Genomic DNA, 22,468 nt, shown 5'->3' with positions numbered 1-22,468 from the left:
TTGCAGTTAAACCAGGGCTGTTTAATATTTAAAAAATTGTTTCTATTACAATCTTACTTCTATTTTCAAACTAAGTATTAAATCAACGTGCAGACTGGTGTGCAGTTTCTTCCACTGGGTTCTCAGGTTGCTAGTGTTAAAAATTATGTCACTTTTCTGCAACATAGTCACTTCCAGCAGGAGGTTCAACTGCAATTTGAAACTTTATTCTAGGAACATATATCAATTTATTGCATGGCAAAAAGTGATTCCCATTGCACACTCTGTAAGCACAGCTGCACTGAGCTGAATGGATGCGGTTTTCCTTTCATATTTCTGGGGCAAATTTACATTGCTAACATTTTGAGAGTATGTATTTTCTACCCAGAAGAAAACAAAAGTTAATGTTACATCTTGGATCATATAAACCCTGCTCCTGCTCCCACTGATTTTGAAGGTCTAGGATCAGACCCAGAATGAAAGAGAATTAGAATTCTAAGGTCAATACTTCCAAGAAGGTTACTAGTTTGATTGGAATATTTTTTTTTTTAAAATTAGACAATTTCAAAATGGTCCTGAAGTCCTAGGTCCATAGTTTTTATTGAGCCCGTTTATATCTTGTTCACAGCTCCGCAAATGTGGCCCCACCTTTTCCCAAAACTCCCCATCGCCTTTGGGCTGGCACTAGAAGTTTGTAGTCTCTAGTGCACAGGGACTACAATAATGTTGGCCCTGGCACAGGGAAGGCAAGACTGACGGGAGTAGGAGGAAGCCTCCAGGCACCCTACACCTGGTGCACCTAAATGAGAGCCAGGGACAATGTAGCAGCCCACGGCAATTTGATTAGATGGGTTGTGTGAAATATTTGCATGAACATGTGAAACCATGCCAAACGCGCCAGTTTTCAGGTTTCATCACCCACTTGAAACTCAGATAATGTTTGCTCACAAATTTTTCCAGTTAACCTCAGCCAATTTCTGTCTTTAAATCAAAATCATGTGAAATTTGCAGTTTTGCACTGCACCAAGTGAGCACCCCTTTGACACGGTAGGAGTTTTTGAACATGAAACATGTGGGGATGGAGTTCCAACCACACAGATTGAAACCAGCAGTACATGATCACCCAAATGCCAGCAAAGCAAAACTGCCACACAATTATCTTTAGCTACAAGAGCTCCCACAAACAGACTACAGTAAGAGCTTAACACAGACAATACTCCATTGACTTCACTGACTAGTTGCACTTGGGTAAGGACTGCAGAATGAGGCCAAGGGTGTTGAAGTCAAATAAACATTCTGAAAGTACCTTTCAACAGGCAGCCTAAAAATCTGCTCACAGAGCTTTGTTTAAAATAGCTTTTGCTTAGTAATCAGTGGAACAGGAGTCATAATTTGGAAGCTTGAAGCTAATGACTGATAAGAATTTATGGCTCATATTTACTATCTCATCCTTGAGCTATGGCGTGTCACTTTATAATTAAAGCAGCATGATCTTTAAAGTTGATGCTTGAATAGCTTAGTAACACACTTAAGAAGATTTCTTCTAAAGCAGAGCTTTCAGCACAGTGCTTAGGGAATTTAGGGATCTGTTCTGGGGCTTCAGTACAGCCAAGGGCTGGGGTGATATGGATCCACATTTCCTCAGCAGGACCTCTGGGAGGCACTCTGCCTCAAAGAGAATTCTCCCTAAGCTGTTGGGCGTGCAGGGGGAATGCTGGGAATAACCCACTGCTTGAGACCTTCAGAAGGTGCACCATAGATCCCCCCCATGCAGCCAGTTGTCTTTGTTGGCAAATATATGGGAAGAAGGCAGTGGACACATGTCCATCCCTGTCGTCTTTGGAGTATCTTGCATCCTAGGAGTGCCTCGAGGAAGCAGGCTTTGTGCTTCAGGGACTAGAGCTGTGTTGTGCAGGTGTGCACAGGGCTGGTGTAGTGAGGTGCCCAAGAGCCCGCAGAGTAGCAGGGCACAGACAGGCTCTCAATGCTCAGCAGGAGTTGCACATAGTCTTAAAATCTCCACTCTGAATGTACCCCATAACTTTAATAGTGCCTCAGGTAACTCTAGTTAAGTCTGGATTTTGTTATGTAACAGGAGTCATGGAATCAATGCTCTTATAGGAGGGTGGGTAAAAACCCATGAGTCCTGACAGTATGTTTTGTACTGTCCAGCCCTCGCCTGGACAGTCCAAATATGTGTGTGTGTAGAGTCCATCAGTTCGACAATGACATTTTCATGCTCTTTCTTTTTATGGATTCTGGAGTGACTCTGAAGTCCAAAGCATGACGCGCATGCTTGTGAGCAGATCGAGCAGACAAAGTAATTGGTGAGCGTCTTGGTAGCTTCAGCAGTAGTATGATGCTTTTCCCTTGCAGCTAACAGTCGATTATTTCTGTCCTATTCAAAGACTTGGAAAGCTCTGAGTGCTGTGTCTTGCCATGCTGCTCTATTTAACACAGCCTTCTCAACATCATCCAGTTTTATTGCACCAAAAAGTGTGTGCTGTTCTTGATGCTGTCCTTGCAGCACTTTCTGGAGCGGCCTTGATTCCCGTGTCCTTGTGCCAATTATCCATAGAAAATTTTTCTGGGGAGTTGATATTCACACATCCTAATGATGTGTCCAACCCAGTGTAGTTGGGCTTTTATCAGCATGGCCTTGATATTTGTGGTCTTTGACTTTTGGAGAACCTCCAAGTTGGTAATCTTGTCCCACCAGCCGATCCCATAATGAGTTGCAGAGACTGCAGATGGAAGGCCTCTAGCTGTTTGAGATGCCATTTGTACAGTGTCCAGGTTGCACAGCCATAGAGGAGAGATGTGAGCACAGAAGCATTGTAAAGTTTTATTTTTGTTGAGAGGGTTATGTTGTGGGATTTCAGGACTTTGCTACATAGCTTTCCTAATGACTGAGAAGCTTTCTCTATCCTGTTTGTGATCCCTTTGTCAAGAGATCCATCATGGGAGATGTTGCTGCCGAGATGGGAAATCCTTGCTTTAGTTGGATTCCACTGATGGACATGCTAGGGGATATGGCATGGAGCCGTGAAGATGATTGGTGCAACATCACAGTTTTCTCCAGGCTGCTTGTGAGGCCAAACAATTTTGATGCTTCAGCGAAGCAATCTGTGATGCAGATCTCCCTCTGTGTGTGCTAGGAGGGCACAATCATCCACAAAGAGTGCTTCTCTTGTTAGTCAGTCTGTTACTTTTGTTTTTGCTTTAAGCCTTGTAAGATTGAAGACTGAGCCGTCGTGTCTGTATCTGGTGTGTATGCCACTGTTGAGCCCATCTGTAGCATGGTTGAGAACTTGGGTGAAGAAGAGGTTGAACAGCACAGGGGCAAGGACACAGCCTTGTTTGACTTCATTTGAAATGGGAAAGGAGTCAGTGAGAAAAAGTACCTGACCTTGCATCCCCTCATGAAATAAACGAATGATCTTTACCAGTTTTGGTGGGCAACCAAGTTTTCTGAGGATCATCCATAATCTTTCTCTACTGACTGTATCAGATGCTTTTGTGAGATCAGTGAAAACACTGAACAGATTCATGTTTGTTCGATACATTTTTCTTGTATTTAGAGTCCCTTATTCCTTTAAGGGAATAATATACAACAACTTGCCACCTTAAATGGAATTAGCCAGACACTAGGAGGTATAAGGATTAGAAATGGTTACAAGAAAAATAAAGATAAAACACTGTCTAGTGCCTAACTTAACAATCTATATTAGATCCAAGCAAAGTTTCTCACCACATGCTTCCAGCAGTATTGTCAGGACTCCTCCCCAGAGTCCAACAGCTGCTTCTTTTATCTTCTCAGGTGCAAAGAGTGAGATGGACAGGGAGAGAAAAGAGAGGTGCCTTTGGGTTATTTGCCCTTCCTTTTCAGAGTTTCAGTCCCCCTCTTGAAAAACATTTCCGGCTGAGAACAAGGAACCAAAGAGTCTGTGTGGAAGAATGTTCCCTGCTGGTTTTTTTTCACCTGTGTTTGCTCACATACAGGTTTTCTTTTGTTTCCTCCCTTCCCCCTTTCTGCTTGATTACTCTGTTTACAGCTTAAATGCAAATTAAGGCAAACACATACTCCTTTGTTCAAGACAGGTCTGTTTGACCAGTTTGATGCCATGTGAGTCTGAACATGTATTTTTAATATCATAAAGGGGGAAATTTATAACTTTACACATAATGCTGCTGCACACATTTTACCATATTACTGATCAGCAAGTTATACGTTTTCAGATGATACCTCGGAAGGCGTACCTTGTACAAATATTATTAGAATAGTGTATAGGGCAGTGATGGGCAACCTGTGGCCTGTGGGCCACATGTGGCCCATCAGGGTAATCCACTGGCAGGCCTCCATAAAGTTTGTTTACATTTGCACAGCCTCCCGCAGCTCCAGGTGGCCACAGTTCGCCGTTCCCGGCCAATGGGAGCTGCAGGAAGCGACGGCCAGCACACCAGCTTCCCGCAGCTCCCATTGGCCGGGAACAGTGAACTGCAGCCACTGGGAGCTGTGGATGGCCGTGCAACTGTAAACAAACTGTCTTGTGGCCTGCCAGCAGATTACCCTGACAGGCCACAGGTTGCCCACCACTGTTATAGGGTGCGAATATAGGGGTGCATTCTGCCACACCTCTACATAGGAATATAATCAGCTGATGCTTTGTTTCATATTGCCCGGTTTTGCCAATAGTTAAGTTGTCACAAAGTACCTGCAATATCATGAATTTCTTGTCATTTCTACTGCATTTCCTGAAAATATTTAACATCAAAGCATTTGGACATTACTTCTACAGTACAAATTGTGTTGATTAATCAATTTGCTGATTATTCTCAGTAGGCAGCGTTCATGGACAATTACTGTGGCTTTTTATTTTGTCTTTTAATATTTTCTTATTCCCCCTCCCTCAATATTTGAGGAAGAACTTGAGCCAAACTAGGCTTTATAGCAAAATACTGAATGTATCTATTCTCCCTATGGGAAAATTGTCCATTAATTCCTCACCCTTGTTATATTGTAGTTCCACAACCATACCATTCACAATGGGAATTAATCCCTCGTATTCGGGGAACCCCAGTGATGAGTGTAGAAAAGAAGAACCTGCATAGAATACAAAATAGAACAGAATTCTCTAATTCATATTTGAAGATTTTTTTAATTCTTCATCTTTACAGAAACACGTCACAATTGAAACATGCATTTAATTTAATTGATTTATGTATTTGTGACATTGCTTCTTCTGTTAATGGCCTAAAGAAATGAACACAGAACTGAGTGAAAGGAACCCCTGTGGCCCAGATCTTCCCCTACTGCATACAACTTACTCATATTGGTTCTCATGGAATCATTTCATATCCTTTGCTGGGAGAATAAGGTCTTATCTCTGACAATGACTCCTTGTGGGGCCTTGGTCAAACAATTTATTCGCTCTCTTGGTATGGTCTCTGACCTCACTGGGTGTTGTGAGGATTAATTAACATTGCTAGATCGGTCTGGGGGTGCCAAATGCTGTATAATAGCTAAGTACCATTACTTCTTTTTGCTGCACATAACAGCGCAGATCCAATGTAAAACAGCGAAGATCCAGTTGTGAGTTTGAAGGGATGTTTCCCTTTCCCAAGCAAATGTTTGAAGGGATGTTTCCCTTTCCCCCATGTTTGATTTTTTTTTTTTTCATTTATCTTCACTTCTCACAGAGCTTCCACATGTAAATATATTTACCCTTTTTGCTGTATTTGAGGGCAAACAGCTTGACTTCCTCACGGAAGTTCATGTAAATAATTCTGTAATAAAGTACATTTCTTGTAAGTGATCCCATATGAACGAATTACTTTATTAAAGTTGAATGCATGAAATAATGAATCAGCATCTTACTGTGTTTTCTTCCTTTGCAGTCTTCCCCGCAGGCATTTTGCAACCACCTTTCTTCAGTGCCTCTCAATCCAAATCACTGAATTATGGTGGCATTGGTATGGTCATTGGCCATGAAATCACTCATGGATTTGACGACAATGGTAAGGTTCAGAGTTTTTATTGGATAATCATTTTGGTAGATATTACATTATTGACTGCATACTTTGCAGTCTAGTCATTCAAGGTAGCAGATAAAAAGAAGGTGCTTCTAGGACCCAATCCTATTTCCTTGTGATTTGCACTGGTGGTCTCTGGAGAGCAACAGCCAAAGCACTACAGAGGCGCTAGGGTAGCCTCAAGGCTGCAGCAGGAGCAGAGGCACCAGAACAGGCAGGTCCAGGGGGCCATGGCCCCACCACTTTTAAAAATGAGGAGCAAGCAGGAGGTGGGGTCTTGGGGACAAGAGGCAGGATGAAGGCAGGGCCTTGGGGGGAAAGGGCGCCACAGGGGGCGGAACCCTGGTTCTGGCACTGATGCCCCCACGCCACCTTTAAGAAGCTTCCGTCACTCCTGAGCAGTAGCACAGCACATGCTCTCCCTCCATCATGGTTTTTTGACCAGTGGCTCTCCTGCTTTTTCCCCGGGCTATTCCCAAAGCCCTTTGTATGTTGTTGTGGAGAGAGCCTTATGTTCTAGGCAACCGTACCTTTCCTTCCTGGCTAGAACACAGGCTTGTTTGGAAAGAAGAAAAAAGGCATCATTTCTGTGATTGCTTCATTACAGAAACACCTATTTGCATGGATAATTACACTGTAATATATTTTCTTGTAACTGAGAAAGTAACTTTTATTGCCCTTCATTATTGCATCATCAGCTTGTTTCTTACATACATCATTCTGTGTACATATCCTTACAGGTAGAAATTTTAATGAGAATGGAGACCTCATAGACTGGTGGACTCCAGAATCAGCAAAACATTTTAAGGATCAGTCGCAGTGTATGGTATACCAGTATGGAAACTTTTCGTGGGACCTAGCAGGTGGACAACATGTAGGTCATTCATAATTTGTCTATACAATGTCATTTTAAATGAAATTAGATGGACATTTAAGGCCCAGTCCCACAAACTCTTATATATGAGAGTAGTGCCATGGTGGTGTATGGCCCAGATTAGCCTCCCTCAGAAAAACCTGTGGAAGGAGACTTTGGTGGATGACATCTCCAAGAAGATCACATACATATGGTCTGATCCAGCAGGGGTCAGTATTTACCCCCCCCCCTTTGTAAGACCATGGTTTGTGACTGCAAATCTGCACCGGCATTGAGCCCTGAAAGCCATAGATTCATAGATATTTGGGTCAGAAGGGACCATTATGATCATCTAGTCTGACCTCCTGCACAACGCAGGCCACAGAATTTCACCCACCACTCCTGCAAAAAACCTCTCACCTATGTCTGTGCTATTGAAGTCCTCAAATCGTGGTTTAAAGACTTCAAGGAGCAGAGAATCCTCCAGCAAGTGACCCGTGCCCCATGCTACAGAGGAAGGCGAAAAACCTCCAGGGCCTCTTCCAATCTGCCATGGAGGAAAATTCCTTCCCGACCCCAAATATGGCGATCAGCTAAACCCTGAGCATATGGGCAAGATTCATCAGCCAGATACTACAGAAGATTCTTTCCTGGGTAACTCAGATCTCAACCCATCTAATATCCCATCACAGGCCATTGGGCCTATTTACCATGAATATTTAATTACCAAAACCATGTTATCCCATCATACCATCTCCTCCATAAACTTATCGAGTTTAATCTTAAAGCCAGATAGATCTTTTGCCCCCACTGCTTGGAAGCTGCTCCAAAACTTCACTCCTCTGATGGTTAGAAACCTTCGTCTAATTTCTAGTCTAAATTTCCTGGTGGCCAGTTTATATCCATTTGTTCTTGTGTCCACACTGGTGAAACTGAGCTTAAATAATTCCTCTCCCTCTCCGATACTTATCCCTCTGATATATTTATAGAGAGCAATCATATCTCCCCTCAACCTTCTTTTAGTTAGGCTAAACAAGCCAAGCTCCTTGAGTCTCCTTTCATAAGACAAGTTTTCCATTCCTCGGATCATCCTAGTAGCCCTTCTCTGTACCTGTTCCAGTTTGAATTCATCCTTCTTAAACATGGGAGACCAGAACTGCACACAATATTCCAGGTGAGGTCTCACCAGTGCCTTGTATAACGGTACTAAAACCTTCTTATCCCTACTGGAAATACCTCTCCTGATGCAGGTGAGTCATTGAATTGTAACTCCCTTGCTGGACAATGATTGTTGATGCATTAATATGCATTAATGATATACATATATGGATAGAAAAATGACTTTCAGCAGATCATAACATTTCCCCTTACAAGGCACGCTTTATATGTAAAATCACTATTATATAAAAATGAGGAATATGAGGGTTACAGAGTGCTCCCCCAAGGTACAGAATGTCACAGAGGGACCACCTCTACGTAATTAAAGGTAGTTCAGTTTCTCACAGGAACACAGAACCCTGCAGTAGGAACCCATCAGATAATCTGTCCCCACATTAGGTTTCTTCCTAATCTCTAATATTTAGAGATTGTTTTAAACTCTTAAGCATGAGGTTTAATATCCCTTCCTAAATTTGTGAGAATTAACTATTACAACTCTGAATGGCCTTGTTTTCCATATAAAGTGTCTAACTTGTTTTTGAATCATGCTAAGTTCTTGGCCTCAATGGCTTTCTGTTGCTGTGAAGTTCCACACTGTAACTGTGCATTGTGTGAAAAAGTATTTCCTTTTATTAATTTGGAATTTGCCACTTTTTTGTTTAAATGAATGTGCCCTTGTTCTTGTGTTACTAGACAGGGAGCCCCCAATCTACCTTCTCTATTCCCTTTATTATTTTACGAACAGTCCCCTCTCTTACTCATCAACTATCTGAGATAAACAATTCAATCTTTTTTCAATCTCTCTTCATGAGATGGTTTCTGATTGCCCTTTTCTGAACCCCCTCTAGTTTTTCAATATACTTTTTTTAGATAGGTTGACCAGTACTTTACACAATATTCTAGATGAGGACTCACCACTGATTTAGGAAAGGGCATTATGATATTTTCTGTATTCCCCATCTTATTTCTTCCACCTCCTACCATCTTATTTACTTCCTTGAAGTAGCACACTGGGCAAAGGTTTTCATTGAGCTGTGTACATGTATGCCATATCCTTTCCTGAGTTGATACAGTTAATTTAGAACTTTGTAAAGTGTTTACATTTTTCCCTTCAGGGTGCACTGTTTTATATTTTTCAACATTGAATTTCATTTGCCATTGTATTGCCCATTTGCCTAGATTTATTAGGTATCTCAGATTCCTCACAGTCTTTTCTGGGCTTGGCTAACCTAAATATGTGTGAGTCATCTGCAGATTTTGCCATCTGTTCCCACTTAAACTTCCTGGTAGAACAGGAAAGATAATTTATTTTTGGCTTCATTTCCTTGGAGCTGGAGGTGGGGAAAATGTACCTCCCAGTCTAAACTCATCGTACTTGCTACTTTCCCTGGCCCACTCAGTCTCTCTCCCTGCATTGTCAGCAGCACAGATCCCAAACCAGGTAGAGACAGGCCTCCAATGAGTCTGGAGAGAGCTATGATATTCATCACTATAGTTCCTGAGTCCTGAATAAGTAGAGGCTTGCAGATTCAGGCCCTCAGTCTGTTTGTGTATGTTTATCGTTCCATTAACTCATAAAAGCAGGTGACGATAACATCTGTCTTCTTTTTTTTAACTGAATATGAGTCCAGCCCATTTAACTCAAATGGCAAAATTTTCAGTTGAAAAAGTATTGAAGGATACTCAGTCATATCAGTGTATTTCTATTTCTCTTATAAACAGAGACCTGTATTAGCACATTTTCCTTCCATTGCTGCAGTCTCCTCTACTCCTTTGGTCTGGAATTTGCTTAGAGTCTAAGCAGAGCTGTGAACCCTTCAAAGTTCAATTTGAACAGCTTCATGAATTTGTCAGAACCATTTTGCATATATTCACAGGCTGTGAAGTTAAGCAAAGTTGGCATTCAAACAATTGGGGCTCTCTCATAGAGGAAGGGTTTTACAGTTAAAGACCTGGATTAGGATTTAGGGTTAGGTGGGTTCTAATCTTGAATTTGCTGATTTCCTTGTGTGATCTTGGGCAAATCATATAAGCTCTCTTTGTCCCCAGTCCGCATCTGTAACACCGAGATAACATCACTTCCCTACTTCATCAGGATGTTGTAAGAATGAATTCATTAATGTATGTGAGGCACTCAGATATCACCACAGAAAAGCCGATGAATAAGTGTTAAATCTCATGTATCTACAATCCACGGTTTGGAATGCATACATGTGCATGGGGTTGTACCAGGTTTGGTGGTTCACTAGAACAGCAGTATGTGACTTGTCCCAAGGAACTTCTCCCAGTGAACCTCCTTCAAACTGAAAATGCACTGAGAAAAAAACATCCTCCTAACCAAACAGCGCAAAGAAATGTTGACACAGAAAGAGCCCTAAGAATCTCGACTAGCTGAGAAAGGCTGATAGAACTAGACAGAGGTAAAACAGACTGAGTGCCTTTGGAGTTCCAAACTTGCATTTCACACGTTTAAAAGACTGAGTTTCAATTCTCTTTCACCTGAAGTTTCTGCTGAGCTGCCTGCATTCTCTGTGGACAGCTTGTAAGGGCTTGTACGGCACGAATGTGCTTTGCAGTTTGTGTTGTTGTTTCTTTCACAGAGAAGGCCACACAGCAAATGAGGATGAGCCCCTGAAACACTGTTGGACAGTAAATGGGTGGAAGGTGTTTACAATAGCACCTGATTCCACTGTGAAAGGCCAGTTACTTACAACATCTGTCTTGTTTATTTGGGACTTCTCCAGATAATCACATGCAGTGTTCAGCAGTGCTGAAAGCTGTTTGTCTAAAGAACAGAGTTTCAATGGGATGGAACCTCCTGCTGCAAGTGATAAATGAGGGGTTGCTCCCAGCTGTACCTTTGACTCTTATTGTCTCTTTGTTGACAGCTGACAAGTCTGTTCATTGCCATACAGAACGTGCAAAAGACAAACTCCCATCCAGAGGAGTTTTCAATCTATCAGCTATACCAATAAGATCACCAGAATCCTTTTAAAATCATTTGGGGAAATGACAGCACAGGTTTTTGTCCTGATACTTATCCACCCTCAGAATTGAATCTAATGATGAGTTGCAGTTTTATGACTTCAGATGACATGCAGTTTTGGATTAAGGATTGGCAAAGTTGTTCAATAAAAATAAAGAGCCAGGTTCTCCACTAGCATAGCTCCATTATCTTTAGTGTTACTACATTGATTTACACCCACTGAGGATCTGTCCCAGCATGTTGATTAGAACATGAAGCTAAGGGGCCACCCACCTTGCCTGATATCCAGCAAAATTCCTAGTAAGGTTCCAGCAGATTTGCCAGTCTTGGTTCTGTTAACTGATGTCTTCCAACATCATGAAGTCTGGGTCTTCCCTGCTTCATGGGTTTCCAGTGTATTCTGGCCACCACTGGCCTGGAGACCTTGAGCAGTGATGACAAAAGCCACACTGAGCCCCACAGAATCAGCCAGACCCACCGTTGAGATTATAGCAGAAGTAAGGGGGATGGGTTTGAGAAAGATAAGAAGCTAGATTTTAAGGACACAAAGAACAAGAAAGAGTGAATTAATCAGCAGACATCAGAGAGTCTGGGCAAGAAAGATATGACAGCCATAAAATGCTCATTGTATCGAGAGGGAGTTTGGAGTTAGGGTTTGGAGACAAGGGAGGCAGAGAATGTTCAGATGCATTAACATAAATCTTCTGTTAAACATTGAAATTTGGGAGGGCTTGCTTGAAACTTTTGCCATTCACTCATCTCTGCTTTGGAACCTGAGGCTGCTAGTCAAGGCCAAAGTGGGTAAATAAACAGGAGATATTCAGAAGTTTAGCACTGTAATTCCCAGGATAGAGAAGCTTTTCCTGCAAGAAAACCAGCAACTTTTTCATTTCTCTCTTTGCAGCTGAGTGGAATCAATACTCTGGGAGAAAACATTGCTGATAACGGGGGTGTTAGACAAGCGTATAAGGTGAGAAAGATCCATTTTCTCTTTGTCTTCACAGTTGAGATTATTACTGTTGAAACACATTTATTAAAGTTCCTTGGGGGGGGGGAGCAATTTTTATGTGTGGCAAAGACAGAAGGACACTTTACTGTAATTCTCTGTCACCAAGTCAGCTTCTAAAACAACTGAAACTTTGTTACCTTTTGTTCAGTATATTACTCACTTTAGGGAAGGGATTTTTTATTCCTAGTGCTCTTTTATTTATTATTGCCCATTACAGCTCTCTCTAGCTCTCTCTCACTATTATTGATTGGGCATAAAGAATTTGCAGAATGAAAACACTTAGTGAATCAATCCCACACAAACTTTAACCTGACTGAAATGATCATATTGACCTGTTGTCTATGTCTGTTCACCAGCATTCTTGTTTATGAATGGCAGCGAAAGGTAATGGTAGTCTTCCAAGTTCCTCCCACAAAACAGTCTCTGCCCACATGGAACGCCATTCACAGTAGATTGCTCAGATGTTCAAAATATGATCCTGCTTGCTTTCAGGGCTTGGTTTCCCCTTACTGAGGTCCATATACACCCATCAGCTCTGTGTGCCAAGCTACCCCTGGGTGCGGGTCCAGATAGGGTTGCAAACTCTGACTGAAGCTATTCCAGAGATTTTTTTTTTCCAATATTACATAATGTCATTTTCTTAAAATACCCTATTAAAATCTCCTGGATTGCTTTCAGTAGTCACCGGGAAATTGATGCCAATTCAGACCAATCCTGGACCAATCCAGACCAATCCTGGAGGGTTGGCAACCCTAGGCCCAGATGCCTTGCTAGGCTCTTCTAGGCTTCTTGGGTTTGGGATGGTAAAATGGCAGTACTTTCCCAGTTCCACTCTTGTGGCACCACAGTGAGTTCTCCATCACAGCAGATGATGTAGATCCTCATAATATGACCCACCCTCTCCTTTTCCACTTTAATCAGAGTGAAATATTTCACAGTGTTGACACTTTATGTAATATCACTCCATACCAGAGCACCCCTGGAACAAATGGGGCAGCTCAGACCTCTCAGAGCTATTGTTTCAAGTTCTGCAAACACAGGAATCACTGCATCAGTTATACTCAGTTCACTAGGGAGTTCCTGGAAAGCTTAGATTCTGGACAAGGCGGCAGCAGCCAGAAAGAGGAGCTGGTATGTCATACTGCTACATACAAGCTAAATCCAAGACCTGGTTTATGTAGCATTTAAACAGGAAAGCACAAATACACAGGATATTATCCTGTCTCAAGTCAATGGGAGCCCAGAGCAAACCTAGCACAGGGAATAATAGCAAGTCAGCAGTACTACCAAGAAGAAACTGGGTCTTCAGAGTTACTGTGATATCACAGATATGGTCTGTATTATGAACATGTGAAAGGAGCAAGTTTCACTGGATGACAACAGATTTTTTACAAGAATTTAGTTCAGGGAAAAGTTTCACCATTTCTGCCAATGAACACTTTTTTTTCTTTTCAAAATAAAAAGAATCCACAAACTAGCAAATCAACTTAATTACAGCCTGAAAAGTGGCCTGCATTTTCATAAAAGTAGCCCTAGGGAAAATTTCCTTTTTCATAAGGAAATGTTGCATTTGTCACCACAAAATCAGTTTTACACCAGACATAGGTATGAATCAGATTCTGATCGCCTATGGTGTAAATATGGAGCAAGAGCAGTGGAGTTACTCCACATTTACACCATGTAAGTCAGACCAGATTCTGATCAAAGAGGTCTTATAACTGAAGCATTGTCATAATTCCTGTGGTAACAGCCTATGGATTTAATTAAATAACTTGAAATTACTTACATTCATGGAGAAAACAAAGAATTTGGGAACAGAATGACACATTTGTGTATTGTGTGAAATCAGAGAAGATGGTGATTTTTCCTGCAACTTGTTACCCCACAGCTCTAACTGTAGTATCATGGAAAGGATCAGGTTAGAAATGTTAGCTGATTAAACAGCAGAATAAAGCCTCTGTTTACACATTAATCATCTTGGAGACAGACTGTGCCCCCTGGAGCCCAGGCACAGAGGGGTCCTTCATGCACAGAAGGAGCTCAGTACACTCCACGCTGCAGTCCATGCACCTAGCCAGCAGAGCACTCTGCATAGTCCAGGTGGTCTGAGAGGAAGAGTGGGTGGGTGAGATGAACATCGTCTCCTTATTCTGGGCTCATGCACTGTACTTTAGGAAGACAGCACAATATCAGGCTGCATTAACTTTTCTACATAGCCCCTCTGGGGGCTGTGGTGGGGTAGTCTCTGTTAGAGTGGCTCCGAAGGAACATGCACAAGCCCAAGGTGCTGAGGGTCAGAGCTTCCATGGGGCCTGCCAGATTTGGAAGTTGGCCCCTCACTCTTTTCTGTGGAAGTTCAATCCCCCTGTCCACAAGGAGATATGAGCAGGGCTAAAATTCAGCTGGTACTGTCCGGAGCAGAGCTCCGGTAAACATTTTCAAACCCGCTGGAGTTTTTATAGGATTTTGGGAGAGGGATGTGGGGGGAGGACTCCAGAAAATACTCAATAAGAATGTAAACCCTGGATATAACCATGGCAGGGGACAATCGAGCCGTAGGTAATTAGTAATGCTGGGAAATGCAGCATGAGTACATGACAGTTAAATGGGATCTGATAAAATATTAACTAATGTAAAGCTTGCTGAAGTGGGGAGGTTATACGCAGCAGGTAAACAAATCGGCCCGGCCCGCCAGGGGCTTTCCCTGCACAAGCGGCGGAACAAGTTTGGGAACCACTGATCTAGAGTTTGTGCCTCTACAGTTATTGTCATACAAACACAATTCTCCTATATATTATCTTTCCTATAAAAAGGTGCATGACGTCTGGATGTCGAGGGCATGATATATTGCCAGCTATCACACCTGTCCTACTGAGACAATGATATCGCTGTGTTTACTTTTCTACCAGTAAATTGCATTCCTTGGACCTAATCCTCCCCTCACTTACCCCAGTATAAATCAGGAGTAACTACCTGAACTCAGTGGAGCTGCACCACTGTAAAACTGATCTAAGAGGAGAATCAGGCCCTGTGTCAATCAGATCATTGCATTTCTTTCCTGTGCTGGCCACTCTTTTTCTGCACATGGGTGGCATTCAGCCAGAGAGGATACCTAAAATAGTCTTGCTGTAGTATGTCAAATAATCCATGTTCCTTCTCATTAAAGTGCCATTTTGATAAGGGAAATAGGAAACCATAACATTTCTGCTCCATTCGTTTTGCAGGCCTACGAAAACTTTGTCAAAAAAAACGGAAAAGAAAAACTGCTTCCCGGGCTTGACATGAACCATAAGCAGCTGTTCTTCGTGAACTTTGCACAGGTATTGTATCCTTCTTGACTGGAGGTTTGAAAATCATTTTGAGTTACAATTTCACCGTAAGCTGAACAGCAGTCTGACTTTTCTCATTCTAACAAGAGCTGGCAGGGTTGTTAAATTGAGCAGTGTCCAGAGCAAAGCAGACAGGATGTTAATCCTAGCTACACACGTGAATTCATGCAGGAGTAAGTCTGCTAGGCACAGTCTTCTAGGCTCAAATGCCCGTGAAAGTGTACTACAGTATGTGGGATTTTATAGAATCCGCATTTTTTCACTGTGGTCCAATTTGAAATGTGTTCTCCAGCATTAAATGTTTCATAATAAAACTAAAGCAGCACTTCTCCTGAAAAATCTTATTCACAACAAATCACTTTCTTTCTGATACGTTTCTAGATATGGTGTGGAACATACCGTCCAGAATATGCTGTCAACTCCATTAAAACTGATACGCATAGCCCAGGCAAATTCAGGTCAGTGTTTATAATCATCATCCTCGGCTGTAAGATAGCTTTTCATTGTAGATATCAAAGCACTCTACAAAGCAGGGCAAGTATCATTATCCTCATTTTATGGATGTGACACAAAGAAGTGACAATACTATCTCAAGGTCAGACAGCAGGTCAGTGACAGAGCCGGGAATAGATTGCAGACGTCCAGGCCTGTGGCCTTTCCTTGTTGCCTCCTATGATCATGTTCATTTAAGCCTCTGCAAAGGTTCTCCCCAAGATGGCCGAAAGACAGAGAAGGAAGTGACTTAAGGGGCTGCGTGGCCTGAAGGCTAGGATTGAAATCCTGGCTCTGCTGAAGTCAATGGCAAAACTCCCACTGACTTCATCGGGGCAAGGATTTCAGTTTGTATGTCTCTCTTGACAGCTCTAAGGAGAGAGGGCTCAGCCAGGGAAAGATGAAGAAATCAAATGGTCTCCCCACAAACAGGGATAATAGAAGGGAGGAGGATGGGCCTTTTTCTATGGTGGGAGCTCTTTGCCTAAAGGTACGCAGGCATCACACCAAATCAGAAGCAGGAGCACCCTCCAGAACTCTAGGGGTCCTTTTGTTTTGCTTTTTATTGTCTGGATTGGGTCTTTTCCTTCACTGGTATGGCACAGACAGTGTGACTGCATCCTTAGACCTACATTATTATTATTTAATTGTACTGAGGCACTGTCTAAGGGCCACAAACAGGACTGGGGCAGCATTGTACTGGGCACTGTACAAACACAAGGGAAACAAGGTCCCTGTTCCCTCCCTCTCCCTAACAAGAGGGAAGAAAAAAAGGCTGGTAACAGAGATTCTCCACCCCATGAGCAACAACAGACCCACGCACTGTGGCGTGATGGAGAGTTGGTTTACTTTTCCTCCCATCAGGTAACTGAGTCATAGGTGATCATGCCTAGTGGTAGGAGTCCAAATGCCAGAGCCAAGGGGTGAAATAGGGTCAGAACCAGGGCCAAAGGTCAGAACCAAAATCAGAGTCCAGGTGCCAGAACCAAGGGTCAAGACAGAGTGGGAGCCAGAAATCAGAGCCAAGGCTCAGAACTGCATTACCAGGAGTCAGGGAAGGCAGCAGTAGGGCTGGCTCAGAGCCAAGAGCAAAGCTGGGAGAGGACTGGGTGCAGGGCAAGGTCTAGGCTGAAGCAGTGGTGGAGAAGGGCTTGGAGAGAGACAAGCACAGAGAAGCAGAGACTCTGTGGACATGTGCATTGAGCAACCACCAACCTGCTGCTGCTGCTGAGCTTAAGGACCATCCTGCTAGCTTCCTCAGCCAGTCAGGCAGGGCGGTCCATCGGCCAGCCTAGCTGACTGGTTAGGCTGTCAGGAGTACTGAGCTGGTGCAGGGCCTTCCTCCTGGCAAGTCAACCCATTCTGGAGAAAGCTGACTCTGTGTGTGAGGGGGTGTCAGGAGGAAGGCCCTGCAGCTGCACTTGCTCAGGACTCCTGACAGTCTAACGAGTCAGCTAGGCTGCCTGACTTCCTCTTCCCCTGCAGGGGCTGCTCCCAGGGCAGGTCAGACCCACCTCTGGGGTCTCCCCCAGCTGCAGGAAGCTCCACGTCTCCAGCTGTGTCCTCCCCACCCAGAGAGGCTGCTGCTCCAGATGTCACCTCTCCTCCCCCACACGGAAAGGCTGCAGCTCCAGCTGTCACCCTCCCCCATGCGGAGAGGCTGCAGCTCCAGCTGTCAGCCCCCGATTTGGGTGGGAGACTGCTGGGAAAACCACAGAGATGGTAACCCATCCCCCATCCCCTGCTACCCTCACTTCTGTGCTGGTGCTGGCTTTAAGCTGGGTGCCCAGCCAGCAGCCTTCCTCTCTGGCTGCCCAGCTCTGAAGGCAGTGCCCCTGCCAGCACCAGGGCAGAAGTGAGGGTGGCAATCCCATGACACACACACACACACACCCCACACCCCCACATACACAATAGCCTTGCGACCCTCCCACCTTTGGGCTGGGACCCCCATGATTACATCTTGAAATTTCAGATGTAAAAATCTGAAGACATGAAATTGACTAATTTTAAAAACCCTTGGCCATGAAACTGACCAAAATGGACTGTGAATTTGATAGGGCCCAACTTATGAGGCTTTGGTACCCAGAAGTTGCAGGCGGTGTGGGCTGATTAGGACCCTTAAATTTTAACCTAAACCAGCACAACATTCCGTTTGAACAACATAAAAACACTGCGTTTGTTCTTCTATATCCGATCGGCTAAGTCTCGTCAGAATGGTAGATGCCACAATACCTGTGCTAGCCACAAAAATCATTGTGAACCCTACAGCACTTGCACTCCCGCTGATCACATTATCTTCTGATACAGTTCAGCACATCACTTCCAAAGGGCTTTTTTTCTTAACCCCCTCTCTTTACCAGAGAATTATTGCTTATCCCACATATTCAAATATTTGGTGAAAGCAGTGACTGTTCCTGCTGTTGTCATTAATTGGCATTTTGGTGTGGGCATTTCTGTGTTATCTGCAAACCTCTCCCCAAGGCAATTATATTTAAAACTCCTGCAAGCCGCTGAATCTAGGCACAATGTTAATGAGGATCTGTGGCAGTTCGTTATAGCTTTGCCTCATATTTGTGTTATTAATTTGTACAGTTCATTCGTTCTTGTGATCGGCTTGATGTCTTTATGCATTTATATTTGGATGCACTTTGCTTCAATGTCATACGTTAAGTCTCACTACTGTTTTTATATCTATATAGGTGGCTACAAACGAAACGTGCCTAATCCTGCAAACCTTTACTCACACAAGTCATCTTACATGAGAAATCTCACTGATATTGCTGGGACAGCTTGCCTCAGTAATGATTTGCAGGATCAGGCCCAACATAAAGCTCTAAAATCTAAAGCATCTTTGTACATATTAGAATTGTATCTAAAACTACAACATATTTAACTTAAACATATAAAACTACCAGGATATTAATGACTTTGTATCAAAAAGTCATATGGACTCAAAATGTATAGGTTTATTTTATGCCTGTTGCATTTGCTGGAGCTGATTTATTTCTCTGTCAAGGTGGGATGGGCAGTTCTTTATATTGCTTTGTTATTTGCATTATATGTTTTTAACGTATGGATTGGTTGTTTTGAGCACTGGATGGAGAATGACAGAAGCTTGTATATACCTGAAGTTGTTGATCAGATTACATTTGTTACAATTAGAATAAATGTAGCAATAGAATACAATATCTAAGTATAATAAAATAAATATGAAAGGAAGCCTTAGATTTTTGGTATCTAAAGGAGGAAAAAGAAATGAAGTAATTTTTCAGATAATTTGCATTTGATTGTTATTCCATTTTAAAACAAATCAGATATAATGACAGATACAAGTCAAATCCTGCTCATCTGACTCACCTTATTGGTATTAGTGACATAACTAAAGCAAGCAGGATTTGCTCTCCACTGCCAATAGATCAAAAATAATGACAGCTATAAGTAAGATTTTATGACACACAGAATGTTTTTGGCTATGTTTTTGGCAAAATCCTACTTCAGTAGCTCCAGCCCTGGGATTGGTCAAGGCTTTGCTGGATCACTTACTAGAAAGCAATCTTTGTCTTCTCTCTCTTCTATTTGGTCCCATGTGCTGCTGATGGCTCCTGAAAATACTTACCAAATATTCCCCTTTTGATTTTACAGGGCCGATCCAGTAATTTGTAACAAATGTAATCAGATAAACTGCTTCACCTCTATTACTGCTCACAATTTCCACAGACAGTTCTTGATTATATTGAATCTAATTGTTATTGAAATTATTCAGAAAATGATTTCTGCAAATAATTCTTGCTTCACAATCAATTCAGTGCCACTATTTGATATTTGACACTAAATACTGGAGTTGTTTTGACTAGATGTATAGGTCACAGGGTATATTTCTGCCCTGGGAAGGGTGTAATTCTCAGAGTCAGGTTTCACAATACAAATCTGAAAATTGCTTTTGACTAGCATTTCCCAAAATTCACTTAAAATCTACTGTTTATGTCAACATTTCTTCCAGGAAACTTGTTCACTAGAATATTTGTGGGCAGTGACCAGAAAAAGGGGCATGACTATAGTCAAATGGAATGAATACTAACAAAAAACATCTTCAATATTCCTCCAGCTCTAGGTTTTACCTACTTTTACAGAGGACTTAAAGCACAAATGGAGCTGTCAGAAAAATTGCCAGCAAAACGAACAAAAGGCCATTACCCTGTTCCTATTATGTCAATGAGAGTTTGACTCCAATAGACATCAATGGAAATAATATCAGGCCTGTGTTTCTACGGGTCGCCTTCTTTTATATGTGATAGGGAATGTGCAAACTGGAAAAATAAAAATTTAGGTGGGCCACTACCATTTTAGAGGAGAAAGGGGGATAACCTGAAAATGCTTATGGATGTTTCCTGAAATATTTTGAGGTGCAGAAAATAACAGTTCGGTTTTATTTTAAGTTGGGTCTTAAAGAGAATTAGTGGTGCCAACTTCTTTTTGTTTTTGTTTTAAAGGATCATAGGATCATTGCAGAACTCTGCAGAGTTTACCGAGGCCTTTTCATGCACCACAACGGAGTACATGGACCCTGCAAAAAAGTGCCGTGTTTGGTGACAGCTATAAACCAGGCACCCCAAGGACAAACTTCCAGGCAAACAGAAATTTGGAACTTACTGGGAGGACTGGGGGAAGGAAATGTGCTACAAAAGTCATTTGTTAGTGGACAAAAAAACCAACAATATCTGTGAGATCAGAAATTCAAAACAATCAATTCTTCAAATTAAGGTTTATAGCCAAGGCAGCAAATATAATATATAAACTGCTTTTTTATGACCAAACCTTGCAAAATATAAATCACTTAATTGTTTACCTATTTCTTCACTCTTAAACAACATTGTTATTATAGTTTAATTCTGTTTCCCATTTGGTCTACAGATTTTTTTATTCTCACTGGGGAACACTTAATCACCTACTCCTTTGAGAATGTATACTGATATTTCTGATCAGATGGAGGAAGAAGATATTAAGTAACACATTATCTTGGACACAGTGGCGTAGCTAGGTGGAGCGAACAGGGCAGCAGACATAAAAAAAAGGTACCACCCGCTTGTACTCACCGGGCGGCGCTCCGGGTCCTCGGCGGCACTGAAGGGCCCTGCCGCCGAAATGCCACCAAGGACCCGGAGCGCGTGAAGGCCCGTGCTGCCGAAGTACTGCCAAGGAGCTGGAGCGCGTGAAGGCCCCCGCCGCCAAAGACCCGGAGCACCACCGGGTGAGTAAAAATTAAAAAAGGAGCCTATAAATTAAAAAGGCGCCACTTGTGCTCAGAGGGGGAGCGGTCGCTCCCCCCCTGGCTATGCTACTGCTTGGACATCAAAGTATAATGAGACAACAGTTCATCTAAAAAATGTCAGACTCTGTACCCTCTTCTGTCATGATAAATGTGTTCTACCAAATGTTTGTTTTCATTTTTACTTGAAATGATTTATATGAGAAAAGTCCAAAGACCTGTTGTAATTCACTTAAATAATTTCTCAGTAATTATTCCAATGCTTAAAGGCTATTTACTTGGTTTTATTTACCGCCTTCCAGCCAAAATGAAAATGTAGCTAATTTATTAATTTTTGAGTTTACAATCAGTAATGTTGTGATCAAAGACCCCTTCACAGGTTTCTAAGAGTTGTCTTGCTTTCTCTAAACTTGGTCTTTTAAAAAGATTTGTAATAATATATAAATCATAGTTTTTATATTTAATTCTGAGCTACACTTATGACTTGAAGTTATTGTTATATATTTTATCAGTGGCTGCATATAATTGAGAAATTTTAGTTACACATAGTATGATATGAAATGACAAAGCCTATAAAACAGATCTCTAAAGGGATGCACCAAAAAACAACTCTTGAGACTCACTTTTTCAATTTTTAGGGCCTGATCCAGTAAATACTTTGACTTTGTTGATGTCAGTAGTCCATTTGAAGTCAATGAGACTGGTTATGTCATTAGAGTTATACAAGTGTTTGCAAGATTGGATCCTTAATTGGTACTGGCAAAAGGCTTTAAATACACTATGATACATATGAAATGCCCTCCTGCAGGTTGCCAAGAACTTACTGCTTCTTCTATCGAAGCTAGTTAAGACTTCCAAAAATAAACACCAGATACCTCCAATGACTTCTATAATGGGTAAAACTATGTTCATTTTAGCTTTCCAAGTTTGTCGTCTGAGGAAAACCTTTTGATAATAAATTGAAATTATGAGCCAACTGCTCATTATTGTCTACAATGACTGCAGTGTATGTGTGTTTTCTGTGGGAGATGTGCAGTAACAAAGATGTGTCGTCTGCAGTAGAGGTACAGAAATTCCAAACTCCTGGGGTGCCTGTTATGATTAACATGAGAACTCAAATTATTTGATGATAATTAAAAAAAATAAATGGATAATTTGGAACCTAGGGAAATTACACCAGAATGGACTATGCTAGTCTTTGTCTCACATGCGTTCATCACACCAGGCTGACAAACAAAATACATCAAAACATAGAGCACCAAGTCCTCTTCCTGTACCCTGCCTAAGTAGTCAGGCGTAGTGGAGGAGCAAGAGGAAAAAATACTCTGTGGATGCTACTGCAGCTCACCAGCCACTGCAT

At 42.1% G+C, this 22,468-nt stretch overlaps 1 protein-coding gene across 1 annotated transcript in view; it reads left to right on the top strand.

The window, feature by feature from the left end:
* MME (membrane metalloendopeptidase) overlaps positions 1–20,432 on the top strand; it is a 60,631-nt gene extending 40,199 nt beyond the window's left edge. The window contains exons 18-23 of the mRNA XM_077826674.1: positions 5,878–5,997; positions 6,753–6,886; positions 11,914–11,979; positions 15,243–15,338; positions 15,729–15,805; positions 20,333–20,432. Coding sequence (XP_077682800.1) covers positions 5,878–5,997; positions 6,753–6,886; positions 11,914–11,979; positions 15,243–15,338; positions 15,729–15,805; positions 20,333–20,432 — 593 coding nt within the window. The remainder of the gene's footprint in view (positions 1–5,877; positions 5,998–6,752; positions 6,887–11,913; positions 11,980–15,242; positions 15,339–15,728; positions 15,806–20,332) is intronic.
* Positions 20,433–22,468: the final 2,036 nt, after the last annotated feature.

The sequence above is a fragment of the Eretmochelys imbricata genome, chromosome 9 (genome assembly GCF_965152235.1).
Source record: "Eretmochelys imbricata isolate rEreImb1 chromosome 9, rEreImb1.hap1, whole genome shotgun sequence".
Lineage (NCBI taxonomy): Eukaryota > Metazoa > Chordata > Testudines > Cheloniidae > Eretmochelys > Eretmochelys imbricata.
The sequence above is the reverse complement of the archived record's forward strand: the minus strand, read 5'-3'. Positions and strand labels throughout refer to the sequence as shown.